This window comes from Myotis lucifugus, unplaced genomic scaffold (genome assembly GCF_000147115.1).
Source record: "Myotis lucifugus unplaced genomic scaffold, Myoluc2.0 scaffold_1378, whole genome shotgun sequence".
NCBI classification, from domain to species: domain Eukaryota; kingdom Metazoa; phylum Chordata; class Mammalia; order Chiroptera; family Vespertilionidae; genus Myotis; species Myotis lucifugus.
Window position 1 is genome coordinate 33,954 of NW_005872426.1, and position 13,662 is coordinate 47,615.

Sequence of the window (13,662 nt, forward strand, 5' to 3'; positions counted from 1 at the left end):
AAAGGAAAGTGACTTGCTGGGGACGGCACAGGGAGCCGGGCCGCTCAGCTGGGCGAACACCCGCTCTGCTCCGCTCACTTGCACCAGGCCCTCTGCCTCCGTCCTGGGCTGTGGTTTCTGAGCCACTGTCTTCTCCAGCTTCCTGCTTCTTCCTTAGCATCTCTACAGTCTATTGGAAAGAGTGACACCCACTGCTCACCGCTTCTTCATCATTAACACTGGTTGGAGGGGGGAGGGGGGGCCACAATGGGAAGTCCTGGGTTCTAGCAGCCAGCAGGCTGTCACGGGGCAGCCTGGCCTCGTGGGTTCTGGCTGACCCCACCTCTGGACCCAACCAGTTCAAGCAGGTCAGGGAACCTGTGTGTTGGATCAGCCCAGACAGGGCCTGGAAGACCTGCAGACCTCAGGGCTGGTGAGGCCCGGGCCCAGGCTCTGCCCTCTGACCCCAGGACGACCTCCGTCACCAGGGATCCCCGCAGCTCTCTGTGCGAACTGGCCCCATCTTAGGCTTGAGGACTGAGCAGAGCGGAAGGGAGAGACGCGCATTTTCCAGGAGAGCTGCAGGTGTCCTGGAAGAGAAGTGACTCCCTCTCTGCAGTCACAGCTGCTGGCTCCTGGCACAGGACAGCTGGGCGCCACTTGGTGGGTCAGTTATTTCCGACCTATTAGCAAATGGCGGCGAGAAAATCCAGCCTCAACCGTCCACTCACCCTTGTGAGGAAAGGGAGTAGGGGGGCTCAGACTCAGGTATTGAAATAGCACAGAGGGGCCTTGGAGCTCATGGAATTCAGGGGACGGGCAGGATGGAGAGCCTGGGCTCGAGTCACATTGGGTTAGACTTTCCGCTGTGTGACCTTGGGGGGCATTTAATGTCTGATCCTTAGTTTCTGCGTCTGCCGAAGAGTTAGTAAGTACCTTCCTTGTGAGGTTTAAGTAAAGCAATGTATTGAATACGGCCCTCACATCAGTAAGTGCTCCATGAACAACAAACAAGGGGGGGAATCCAGGTCGCCCGGTCCCCGGCCCACATGTCTTCACATCGCCTTGCACTTCACGCAAAGGCCTCTCTGCCGTGAAGGCTCGCTGCGCATGTCACTCACGGGCACGGCTTGGTTTTTATGACCGCGGGGTTTTCTTTTCTGAGACTCCTGTTGCTGGGAGTCAGAAAGTCTGGCTTCGCCTCTTGGCTTGGCCGCTCACTCGCCATTCTCTGACACGAGGGCGAGGGACAAAGTGTCCAGCGATTCGAACTTAGAGCTGGAAGGGCCTTCACAGCCTCCCAGCTCAACTGCTCGCTTTCACACCTGAGTGAACCGAGAAGGTAATGTCTTGTCTAGAGTCACAACGAAATGGGTGAAGCTGGAAAGAGCCTCTTCTAGGAGCCTCTGGTTCACAGAGGACTTCTAGATTTTCCATCAAACCTGGCATCTTTGAGATACAGAGCTTCCGGAGAGGGCAGATGTGGTTGGGGAGCAGGCTGCCCTTCTCCTCAGCGCACAGGGTAGAAAACCTCCTATTTCTCTTCCACGTAGAACGAAGCCAGTTTCAAACCCACCCCCTGGGCGTGCCCTCAGATTGGTGATTAGGTTCAAAGTGCTGCCGCTCCCAGGAGGAAGGACTGGCAGGAAGCTCACATTGTATGGTAGGGAGTCCACCCCGAGGCCAAGGGCTGGGGTTCAAGGACAGTCAGGAGGCCGCTGCATGAGCGAGAGGGGCCTGATCTGAGCTGGCCCTGCACCTCCCTCTTTTCCACTCCTGCCTCCGGGGATCCTCGTTTCTAGTGAAATAACCAATGCACAGTTGAATTAATATCCTTCCCATTGCCGTGTTTCCCCTCCTCCAACACCTCCACTCGGTGCCGCATGGGGGCCTTGCCTCACTCTAAGCCAGCGGTTCTCAACCTGTGGGTTGCGACCCCTTTGGGGGTCGAATGACCCTTTCACAGGGGTCGCCTAAGACCATCCTGCATATCAGATATTTACATTACGATTCACAACAGTAGCAAAATTACAGCTATGAAGTAGCAACGAAAATAATTTTATGGTTGGGTCACAACATGAGGAACTGTATTTAACCCCTAGAGTGCCGGGGGGTGCGATCGCGTTCCTCCTGTCTTTTGCCAAAAGTGCCGGGAGCGCTATCAAAGCTTCGGAATGGCGTCCAGTTCTAAGTCTGCTTTTACTAGTGATGATGATATTGCTAAATATGTCAATGTAGTAAAGGTTTCCTTAAGTTTTTGAATATGTAACTTCATTTACTTGCGATTCATAATTTTTTTCCTAAACTGCTGTAAAATCAGCAAAAACGCCTTGGCAATTTTAGCATCGTTCCTAGGATATTGGTTGGGACTCAAAGGGTTAAAGGGCCAGAAGGTTGAGAACCACTGCTCTAAGCAGCCTGCTGTCCTGTCAAGTTCTGCACCAAGTTGGCTAGTTGGCTCACACTTGAGAGAAGTTTTTACTGGAAATGTCAGAAGAGAAAAACAAGGAACTAGCATTACTGAGTAGCTTCTATGTGCCAGCTACTGTTCTGGGCAATTGCACGTATCCACACATTGTTTACTATCCAGGCGTAAACATTCCCCTTTTCAGATGAGGAGGAAACGGAGAAGTTAAATGACTTGCCTAAGGTCATACAGCCAGAGAGCGATGGAAGCATGGCTAGAGACTTTCCAGTCCATGGGGATCATGCCCCCTCCCCTCACCTAACTATTTCTGTTTCCTTTGTTCTTGCTATGATTTGACATCAATGGAACACCAGGCCTGCTGTTTAGCCAGCCGAGAACCTGGCAGTGGACACAGCTGCGGCCAAGAGCACTTAATGGCTAAAAAAGGAAATAACTTTCTATATGTGAATTCTGGCCAAATGGTGGCAGATGCTGAAGTCTGGGAATCCTGACCACTGTGGGCTGAGGGCCCTGATGTAATCATTAATTCTGGGAGCAGCACAGGCAAGAGGTGGCCAGCCACTAAGCCGGAGGCTGGAAGGAAAAACCCTGGCCTCTTATGGGAAGTGGGAAAAGCCCTGCCTGGGGAGTAAGAGACTGGGCTCTGGTCACAGGTTTGTCACCAGCTGTCAGTCCTGGAAGCTCTTTGATCTTCTTTCCCTTTTACAGACAGAGAAAATGTAGGCTTTGGTACCAGGCTCCAGTACCGTAGGCGGTATCTGCTGGTGGTGTGACTTTGTACAAGCGACTTAACCACTGAGCCTCAGTTTTTCTATCTGTGAAATGGAATCATACTTCTTTCCTGGCAGGGCTACTGAAAGGGTTAGAAAGTAGAGTTGTACAGTGCTTCACACGTGGAAAGCACTTAACTTAGTGGTATCTGTCATCACTTAACTATCCTCGACCCTCGCCTTCATCTTGTGTAAAAATAAGGGGTTGCATTTTTATTGATCTCTAGATTTCAGCTCTACTGCGCTGTGAATCTATGACAAGAGGTGGCAATAATAAGGAAATGTAAGCATTTCATAAATATAATTTCCATTAGTAATTGTATAGCTTCTAATCCACCCCTCTGGGGACAATTAATAAAAACCTCTCAGTATTTAACTGTAATTGAATAGCTTTATTTGCCATGCCTCCCACCCACTCCTTATATTTTTTCTTCCAACATTTGAAGAAGAAAAAATACTTAACTTAGCATAATCCTCTTTCTCCACTTTGCCTGCTCCTTTCCACCTCCTTGGCCTTGAAACAACTGTTTGCCAGCAGGGTGTCTCTGAGCAGACCCCTCTGTTCTTGCTGGAATTAAATCATTAGATTGAAAGAGGAGTTAATTATCTGCCATTGGCTAGAGTAGGAGGCAAACTGAAGTGATACTTGGTCTCAGCCATCTGTCTCTCCTTTTCTCTCATCTCCATCTCCCTCTCCCCTCCACCGTGCTCAAGGATCAGAGACACAGGCTCTGATAGAATTGCCCCCCACCACTTGCAAATCAACTGCCTATTCTGACTGTGACCTCACAGACATCCCTGAGGCAGTCCTCGGAGGTAAAGTGGCTGGCCTTTGGTAAGGATTTTCAAGAAAGGAACTTCAGTGATAAGGATTTTCAAAAAAGGAACTTCCGGCCAGTTAGATCGACTAGCACAGTTGTTAAGCAAGAGCGTTGTTGCTAGACTAGACAAGAGCTGGGTTTGAAGCCAACTCCCTGCTTAATAGCAGTGGGATCTTGCTCAAGTCACCCTCTTTGAGCCCTGTAAAAAGGGGACCAGTAGTCCTCATTTCATCATGTTTTTGAGAGAATCCAATGAGGAAAACATATATAAAGAAACTTGCAAGTGCCTAGTACGTAGAAAGGTCTCAATGCGTGTTAGCTTATTTGATTATTACTATTATTACCTAGATTCAAATTCTCTTTTTGGGTAGCTCTGGGTACACTAGGCAATGGAGCTGAGACTCTCCAAGGATAACGAAGATCCCTGAGGTAGCTGAGGACCAAGACCACCTTCTCATGTAATTCTCCCTGTACCTTCATTTCAGGGAGAAACTACTAGAATGAGGGGAAATCAGGAAAAGGTACACTGATGACTAAAGTACAGAAGAGTTCTGAGATGACAGTTCTATTTGGCACTTCATCAAGCCACCTGTGACGTCTGGCATAGCCCAGCAGCTCCATAAACACTTTCTGAACTAAACGGCACTGATGTGATGCTGTGTCTAAGGCACCCATGAAGTGAGGTTCTCTGAGTCTATTTTACAACAGACTTTGTTGTCTTGCAGGAGATCAGGGTTGAGTTGGAGAGAGAATGCACAGCCAGTAGACCAAATAATTCACTTTGTAAAACTGAACTGAATTATTCTTTTCGTTAATCCCCTCAGCACCCCACCCAGTGCTGGTCACATCAAGGGAGCGTCATAAATGTTGGCTTGATGGCATAAAAGCTGACTCCCAGGCCTTCCCTACCACCAAATGGCAGAGTCCTGTCTCAAATCACTCACTGCTCAGGGTGAGCAGGAGACCTAAGAGCTGATGGGCTCTGTCCTTAGCGGGAAGATGGAGGGGAACTTTCTGGTGCACACTGACGGGATCAGAAACTGGAATGAAGTCCTGGATGTGTCCCCATTAGTCTTCATTTCTTTGAATCCGTCTTATCTTCTCTACATGTCTCCTCCTTTGAAAAACAGAGGTAATAACCATCACCCACCAAAGTGGCTATGAGGAGTCCTTATTCAATAATAAAAATTGAGCCCGGCCGGCATGGCTCAGTGGTTGAACATTGATCTATGAACCAGGAGGTCATGGCTCAATTCCCTGTCAGAGCACATGCCCGGGTTATGGGCTCGATCCCCAGTGTGAGGTGTGCAGGAGGCAGCCGATCAATGATTCTCTCTCATCATTGATGTTTCTATCCCTCTTGCCCTCTCCCTTCCTCTCTGAAATCAATAAAAACATTTAAAGAAATATTTATTATGTACCTAATGATAGAATCTAATGCAATAAGTATACAAAGTAGAAGACAGGGCTTTGGACTTTGAGAAATCTACTACCAATTTGAGGGGAAAAGCTTTTACATCTTTGAGGGCAGAAACCATGCCTGGTTTTACTAATTCTATAGCTATCATTGAGTACCTAATATGTGGCAGACCTGATACTTTGCAGACCTGATACTTTGAACCGTGACGGACACATAGGGACTCCAGAAAGTACTTTCAAATTGGCTGATAGCAAGAAACTTTTGGAGAACAAGTGTAAGGCAGCATATAACTAAGCCTGAGAATGTATCCTACTTGCTGGGGGGTAACTGAGTCTTCAGAGTTCAGGAGCCATCAGAGAGGGCTGAGGTCAATTTGAGAAGTCTTCTCCATTGTCTACTTAGACTTGTGGGATCCGAGGAAGAGGTCCTGACTGAGTGTATGTTCGTCTGGATTGCTCTAAATTGATTTTCTTTGGAAACATTGGCTGCACAGGGAGGCAACAGGAGGAGCACTGACCTGGAAATGTAGACAACTTAGATACCCGAATTTTCTCTCTAGCCACATAATACATGAAGTAAGGTTATAAAATGATTCATGTTCACTATACACCAAAGCCTTCCATTGGCCTCTTCCATCTTATCCAAGTATCATGTCTTGTTACCAAACAAGTCCTCTGTTGATTCCTCCAAAATGTTTGCTTTGTCCCAGGCTATGACATATCGAAAGAGGATGTTGAAGGTTTTGGAGTGGAGAACCCTCAGCGTTGGGATGCTCTTGTCCAGTTTCTAGGGACCACCTCCTTTTGCCTGGGTCGCTTCAGAACTGGTACCAGTGGCAAAGGGCTGTAGAAATCGATTTCCCAGAGCTCTTTGCAGGGCCCTGCTCTGAGGATGCCCTCCTCCACCCCCCAAACTAGAGTTAGCCTCCTGCCATATATTCCTATACTGCCCTGTACTTCCTTCATGTTAACACATCACATTTTATTGCAGTTATGGGCTTAATTTCTCCCCTTAATGAACGGAAATAAGGGCAGTCAAACTCAGAAAAGGCAGGAAGTCCTTGTTTGTCTTTTGTTGCTGTTGTTTGTTTGTTTATTTATTTATTCAAATGTATCTTTATTGTTAAAAGTATTGCACACGTCCCCTTTTTTCTTCATTGACCCCCTCCAACCCCACCCCCCAGGCCTTCACAAGTTTCTTTGGCTAAGGTTGTGGGAGACCCAAAGGGACTTAGTGTAGTCGGAAAACTGACTTCAGTAGAGACCTTTCATGTTATAAACCGAGCAGCTGGTACATGGTAAGAATTTTCAGTTTTTCTGACCTTGCCTGAATCATTCAGGAAGTCACAAGTGAGAGGTCTTCACCCTATTTGCTGCCATCGAGTCCCAGTGGATAGCCTCACCCCACCCCGCCTTGGCGAGTTTCTCTTGTCTTTTCCTGAGGAGCCACCATTTCCAATACTGTCTTTCTGATATTGCACGATGTTCCCTCCTGTGCCTGTGCTTTACTTCTTCCAGGTGACCCACCAATGAGGGAGTCAGCAACGAAGACTCTTGACAGACCAAACCAGAGCACCACATTCTTTGCCTGGAACTATTTTATACTTCCTTGGGGACTTGCAAGGCACATGTGACAGAGTCAGACGGATCAGAGGAAAAGTCTTCAGGGCCTGAGGAGAGTTTGTAAAACTTGCCCCAAATCCTAGAAGTGTATGACATTTGTTTATCTCTTTCTTTTCATTTACTTTTTATTTGCATGTGTTTTCCTCCCACTTTCTCCCCTTCTGCTTTTCCATCTGTTTCTCTCTTCTTTGTAAGCTTTCTACTTGCTCTTTCTCTTTCCTTCTCCAATTGTTGTTCTTCCCCACCACTGTCCTTGCTAGTAATGGCTGCCTTTTATTCAGTTCTTATATACTGAGCACTCTGCTAAGTGCTTTGTATCCACCACCTCATAATACTCTGCGAGCTAAATAATATTATACCCATTTTGCAGGTGGTAGAATTGAGACACAAATCCAATAACTTCTCCAAGCTCAGCTTGAGCTCCAATTAGCTAACCCCCAAGCCATCTTCTCTTAACCGATACATGGTTTATTTTTCTCCATTTCCAACTCCCCCTTGTCTTTTACCTCTTTTTGTTCCTTGTCATGCTCTTCATCATCTCTACTTCTCTCCCTCCCCTTCTCTTACTCACCACATCCCGGTCCCCATACTTCTGTGCCTGACCCTGAAGGTGCTGAACACTGTGCACGTGCCCAGAAGAGATGACAGACCATTTAAACTCTTATCTAATCAGGCATTTTCCTTTTGAGCAAACGCTTCACATTTTCCCACATTGTCTGATCAAAAGCAGAGGAAAGGCCTCCAGACCTGGCTGGGTCTTTGATATGGAGGGAAGAGAGATAAGGCCCTTTCCGCTCACTCATGGATTCCCTCATCCCCAGAGACGCTGTGTACTCTAGGGTTAGGGAACGTGAAGGGAGGTGAGAGGCATTGGTAGAACTCTGTCAAGGAACCAGCTCAGGAGCCAAAGAAGCCTGGGCCATGAAATGTGGCACTTCCACCCCCTCATTCCTCATATGTATAACGAATGTTCAGATCGGAACCAGGGCATACCGGCAGCAAAAATGTGAAGGTCAAGGTTTGAGCTTGACAATCTTTAATGCCCCATCAGACCCATCAGAGTCTGAGGTTTTATGATTCTAAGAATATTCCACCCCTGTCCTCCCCTCACATTCTTTTCTTTTTGTCATTCTGTTGATTAGAATTGGTTAGAAGCTTGCCCTGGCTGGTGTGGCTCAGTTGGTTGAACATCATCCCATGCACCAAAAGGCCACTGGTTTGATTCCTGGTCAGGGCACATATTCAGGTTGTGGGTTCAATTCCTGACCAGAGTACATGTGGGAGTCAACTGGCCCATGTTTCTCTCTCACATCAACATTTCTCTCTCTCTCTTTCTCCCCCCTTCCTCTCTCTAAAAATATTTTTTAAAAATCAATGAATATATATATATAATTGATTAGAAACTTAAGCCAGGAGGACATTTATTGTTCATCAATAAGAATTCTAGAGGTAGGAGATTTAAGGGTTTCAGAGGCCTCAGGGCACTATGTGCTATTTCTGAGAGTCTCTGGGCAACTTCAGACATCTTGGCTCACACAGCCCCGTCCACGGGCAGGAAGGGGTGGGGGTAGGGACGACTTCAACAGAGGCTCCCTTTATTTACTGAGAGTTGGAGAGACATTTCCTAGAGCACTCCCTCCACATCAGTCTCTCCCCATGCCTCAGTGAGCTGACCTAGCTGCAGTGGAGACTGAAAAAGTGACATTGGCCCTTTCACCCTACTAATGGGACCCAGGAAAGGAATAGGGACTTAGATTGCCACTGGGTAGGAAACACCAGTGCTTGACACCCCTTTCTTAATTCACTCAACAAAGATACACTAAGCACCCACTCTAGGCCAGGCTCTGGGTCAGGTGATGATGATACAAAGGAAAAGACGGTTCCTGGTCTCCATGAGCCCTGACTGGAAGAACACAGATGGGCAAAGGATTCCAAAACAAGATGGCAAGTGTAGGGGAGGAGTGAGCATTCCCAGGGCCACCACAGGAGCTGAAGAGGCTCAGCCTGAGAGAGCAGAGAGGGCTGGAAGAAGCCATGACTAGGTCAATTTTGAAGGGTAGATGGGATTCAGCTGGGCTTGAGGGGGCCTGTAGGAGGTGGTTTGGAGGAGGACATCTGGAAATCTTCCAGACTTGGCATGTTTGGATAAAGGGAACTAAAGGGGACAGGCAGGAAATGAGGCTGAGAAGGAGGCAGGGGCCTAATGAGGGAAGGTTTTGTATGGGACATAAGGGATTGGGGCATTTAGTCTGGATGTGAGAGTGAGCAGGTCTGTGGTGGGAACCTTCTGTATGTATGCAGAAGGCCAAGCCACGCTGTACAGCTGCAATGGTGCTGTGGTGAAGGAGATCCACATTGCCCACTGCTTGCAGCTAGGGGGACCTGAGCACTCATCTGTGATACCTTACCCGGTGTGACCGAAGACTTTTTGTTTGCTAGCGCCCAATACACCTGGTCCATACCGGATGGTTCTGATGATTAGAGAATGCTTCCTGGGGGGCCACATTTGGCACTCACTCTTTCCTCCTCCACCTAGTTCTACCCTCTGGAGACATAAAATGTTTGTTTTCCACCTAACAGCCGTTCAAGCACATGGGACATTTGTGGTATTTCAACATACCACATTGTTGGGTACATAGGTCCTGATCCTGCTTGACTGTGCCAACTGTTGGGTCCAAGCCCCTCTGCCAGGGACTGGGCCTCCTTAGATGCCAGGTGGTAGATGGAGAAGGTATAAGAAGTCATGGATATATAAGAGTCTTTATTGCAGGTCAAATAGCCATTGCTAACAAGGAGCCCTTAGACAAAACAGTTCTTCAAAGCAGAGTCCCATAAAGGCAGGCAGCCGCACACTGACTGGTTAATAAATACATCTTTCCCATAAAGTGGCCTCCCACATAGGAGATATACAGGAGTTATTATTAGAGCTACAGCCTCCAACATAGGGGCCCATCTAGGAGCCTCACATAGTAGCAGCCGCATACTGACGGCTGGTCAGTGGCAACTTATATACAAGCTCAAACAAGCTTAAACAAAAGAGGCTTCATGCGAAATAGTGACCTCAGTAGCATTTGGGCTACAGAAGGGTATACTTGCACAGTGCATAGATTGCTGCATCCTTGCTTTTGCATCTGCATATAGCAATTTCGCCTTGAACATTCTGGTTAAGATTCCCACGCTCAGAGTGGCCTTGAACACCCAGCGTACTCTGAGAAGGGCCCCTACACTCCAATTGGCCTTGAGCATCCGGGATACTCTGACAGGGTTCCCACACACATAACCTTTCATTTAATCCTCAAAACCCCCTGGTGTGGCTCTTCCCCTCCCCATTTCACAGACAAGAAACAGATTCAGTGAGTTTGTGCCAAGTCACATTAGCGGATTTTCAAGACTCCAGGTCTGGTTCTTGGCCAGACTGCCTCAGAATCACTGGTCTGCTTATCAAAAATCCAGATTGGGGGTAGGCGGGAGCGGGGGGAGGGGCGCACTCCAGACTCACTGAAGTAGAATCTCTGGTGGTAAGAGCACAGAATCCACATTGTAACACACATCTCAGTTCATTTCTAGATCCATTAAAGTGTGGGAACCATGCTCTAGGCTTGCTAATAAAACCACTTCTAATCTCCCTCTGTGTGTTTTTGCTGGAGGGTCTGGGGGAGAAGAGAGCTCTTTAGCTGAATCTGATGTATTAGTTGCACTCTCTTAGAGCACACACCGGTGTGAATCGGTGGCATCCCAGGGCAGGACTGGAGCTCCCAGTCCTTGGCAGCAGCACCCCATTCCCTTTCTCCCCCTATTTGCAGGTCTCCGCCCGCTGCTGAGCCGCGATGGGCGACTGGAGCTTCCTGGGGGAGTTCCTGGAGGAGGTGCACAAGCACTCCACGGTGATCGGCAAGGTCTGGCTCACAGTGCTCTTCATCTTCCGCATGCTGGTGCTGGGCACGGCCGCCGAGTCCTCCTGGGGCGACGAGCAGGCGGACTTCCAGTGCGACACCATGCAGCCGGGCTGCGAGAACGTCTGCTACGACCAGGCCTTCCCCATCTCGCACATCCGCTACTGGGTGCTGCAGATCATCTTCGTGTCCACGCCGTCGCTGGTGTACATGGGCCACGCCATGCACACGGTGCGCATGCAGGGAGAAGCGCCGGCTGCGCGAGGCCGCCCACGGGGCCGGGGAGGGCCAGGGCGCCGGCTCCTACGGCTTCCCGGCGGCCGAGAAGACGGAGCTGTCCTGCTGGGAGGAAACCAACAGCAAGATCGTCCTCCGGGGCACCCTGCTCACCACCTACTTGTGCAGCATCCTGATCCGCACCGCCATGGAGGTGGCCTTCATCGTGGGCCAGTACCTGCTCTACGGCATCTTCCTGGACACGCTGCACGTCTGCCGCCGCAGCCCCTGCCCCCACCCCGTCAACTGCTACGTGTCGCGGCCCACGGAGAAGAACGTCTTCATCGTCTTCATGCTGGCGGTGGCCGGCCTGTCCCTCTTCCTCAGCCTGGCCGAGCTCTACCACCTGGGCTGGAAGAAGCTGCGGCCGCGGCTCGCCCGGCCGGGGCAGGGCAGGGCTGAGTGCCAGCTGCCCGGCCCCTCCACGGGCTCGGCCCCGGGCTGCACGCCGCCCCCCGACTTCAGCCAGTGCCTGGAGAACGGTCCTGGGGGCAAGTTCTTCAACCCGTTCAGCAACAGGATGGCCTCCCAGCAAAACACGGACAACCTGGCCACCGAGCAGGTGCGCGGCCAGGAGCCGATGCCCGGGGAGGGTTTCCTTCACATCCGCTATGCCCAGAAGCCGGAGGTGCCCAATGGCGTCTCCCCAGGGCACGGCCTCCCCCAGGGCTACCAGAGGGACAAGCGCCGACTGAGCAAGGCCAGCAGCAAGGCCAGGTCCGATGACCTCTCAGTGTGACCCTCCGGTGGGGGGGACTGGGACCAGGTGGGGACCAAGGAGACTCAGAGAAGGAAGAGGGGTTCCTTCCGACCCCACCTGTCTTGTTCTCAGCACCGCTCTGCTCCTTTGGGGCCAGCGCTGTCGGAGATCTAGCCAGGCCTCTGTCTCTCCCCCACCCTCTACCCAGTGCACTCAGTGAAGACTCAGGTTACTCGCTCAACAGGGGAGAGCAAGGGAAGGGACTGAGGCAAAGTCTGGCCTGGGAGGGGTAGCCAGAGAGAGAGGATAATTCTCTCCATGCCAGCCACTTGCCAGAGGGTTCTCTGAGTCTCTATGGCGCCTGTGAACTGAGTACCCTTCCTCCTGCAAGGAAGACCCCAGAGCTCCTAGCCAGTAAAGAGCATGAGCCAAGGAACTTGCACAAGGTGTGCTCTGGAACCTGTGGTGTCCACGGGCCAAGCCTTGGAGGCAGCGAGGTTGCCTTGGGCCGCCCTTGGCTGCCGCTGCCTCTACCCAGTCTTACCTAAAATGAGGTCCTTGGAGCTTGACCAGTAGCCTCGACTTTACAAGTGCCTTGGTATGCACGCCTGGCAAAGGTCCAGCCTTTACTCTGCCAGGGGGTGGGCGCAAGCAGGCCAGGGGGTGCACTTTCCCCTTGGGAGCCACTGTGCGCAGACTCCCTGGAATTCCTGCCACCACCTGTCCTGTAGCTCTTTACAGTTCAGCCCGATGACAGAAACCATCCTTTCCTGGCCTCCGGTGGCTGTTCACCCAGTGCTCCCCGACAGGCCTTACCAGCCAGGAGACCCAAGAAGCCATCGTCCTCTCTCAGATCCTGACCAGATCACCAGCCTCGGAGGCCAGTGGAATTTCCCCAGGTCTTATTAAAACAACAAGAACATTGTGCTTCTCAGATTCCCCTTGGGGGAAAAAAGCAAGTCTGCTGTGAAGATGAAAATTAAAAGAGAGAAAATACTGGAAAATGATTTTTTTCTTCCTATTTATTTCCCTCGCTGACTGCCAATTAGAGTGCCGAGAAGAGGTCTGATGACAGCGATGGAAGCCCCCAGCTCCTTCTCCCCCGAGGGCATAGACATGGAGGGGAAACGCCAGCTCTCTTGGCAGGGTTCTCCTTTAAGAGCACAGAGATCCCTGCGTCTCCCTGGTGCTCCTAAGGAAGCTGCCGGGAGGGGGCTTCAGAAAAGCCTGCTTTGCCCAGGGACTGGCCTGGATTCTCCATTCAGTCCATGCATAATGGGTTGCCATTTTAGATGAAGGTAAAGGATGCTCAGAATTGGATTCTGAGATGTATAGGGAAATGGTTACTTTTAAAAATGCGTGTGTGTGTGGGGGGGGGGGGCATGCACACAAGCACACACACACACACACACACCTGCTAATGGGGTGGGTGAAGGGAACAGGAGGTCTGAAATAAGGAAAGGAAACCTTGGGGAATCTTGTGTCTTTCTGCCTGCCCCCCAGATGCCTCGCAGAGGGGCTGAGCCTCACTGTTTTCAGGGTCGTCAGCCCAAAGGGACGGGCATAAGAGGTGGGACAGAGGAGGGTGTGGGCTCAGAGGGAAGCTGAGCCTCTAGCCCACCTGCCCATCTCCTGGCCCCTCTGCTGGTATTTGGAGGTGATTGGTGGGTGGAGAGAAGGCTGATGGTAGAGGGAACTGACTGGGACACCCTCTTATCTGTTGTCTGGCGCTGGCCTTAAGACTCTGCAAAGC

The 13,662-nt window shown here is 50.4% G+C and overlaps 1 protein-coding gene across 1 annotated transcript; it reads left to right on the plus strand.

Annotated features, from left to right (window-relative positions):
- The first annotated feature begins 7,068 nt into the window (after positions 1-7,068).
- LOC102434696 (gap junction alpha-5 protein-like) lies at positions 7,069-13,273 on the plus strand. Its single transcript, XM_023748418.1, is given in 3 exon segments — positions 7,069-7,127; positions 10,844-11,176; positions 11,178-13,273. Coding segments are annotated over 2 exon segments (1,080 nt in total). The 5' UTR covers positions 7,069-7,127; positions 10,844-10,867; the 3' UTR covers positions 11,949-13,273.
- The last annotated feature ends 389 nt before the right edge of the window (positions 13,274-13,662 follow it).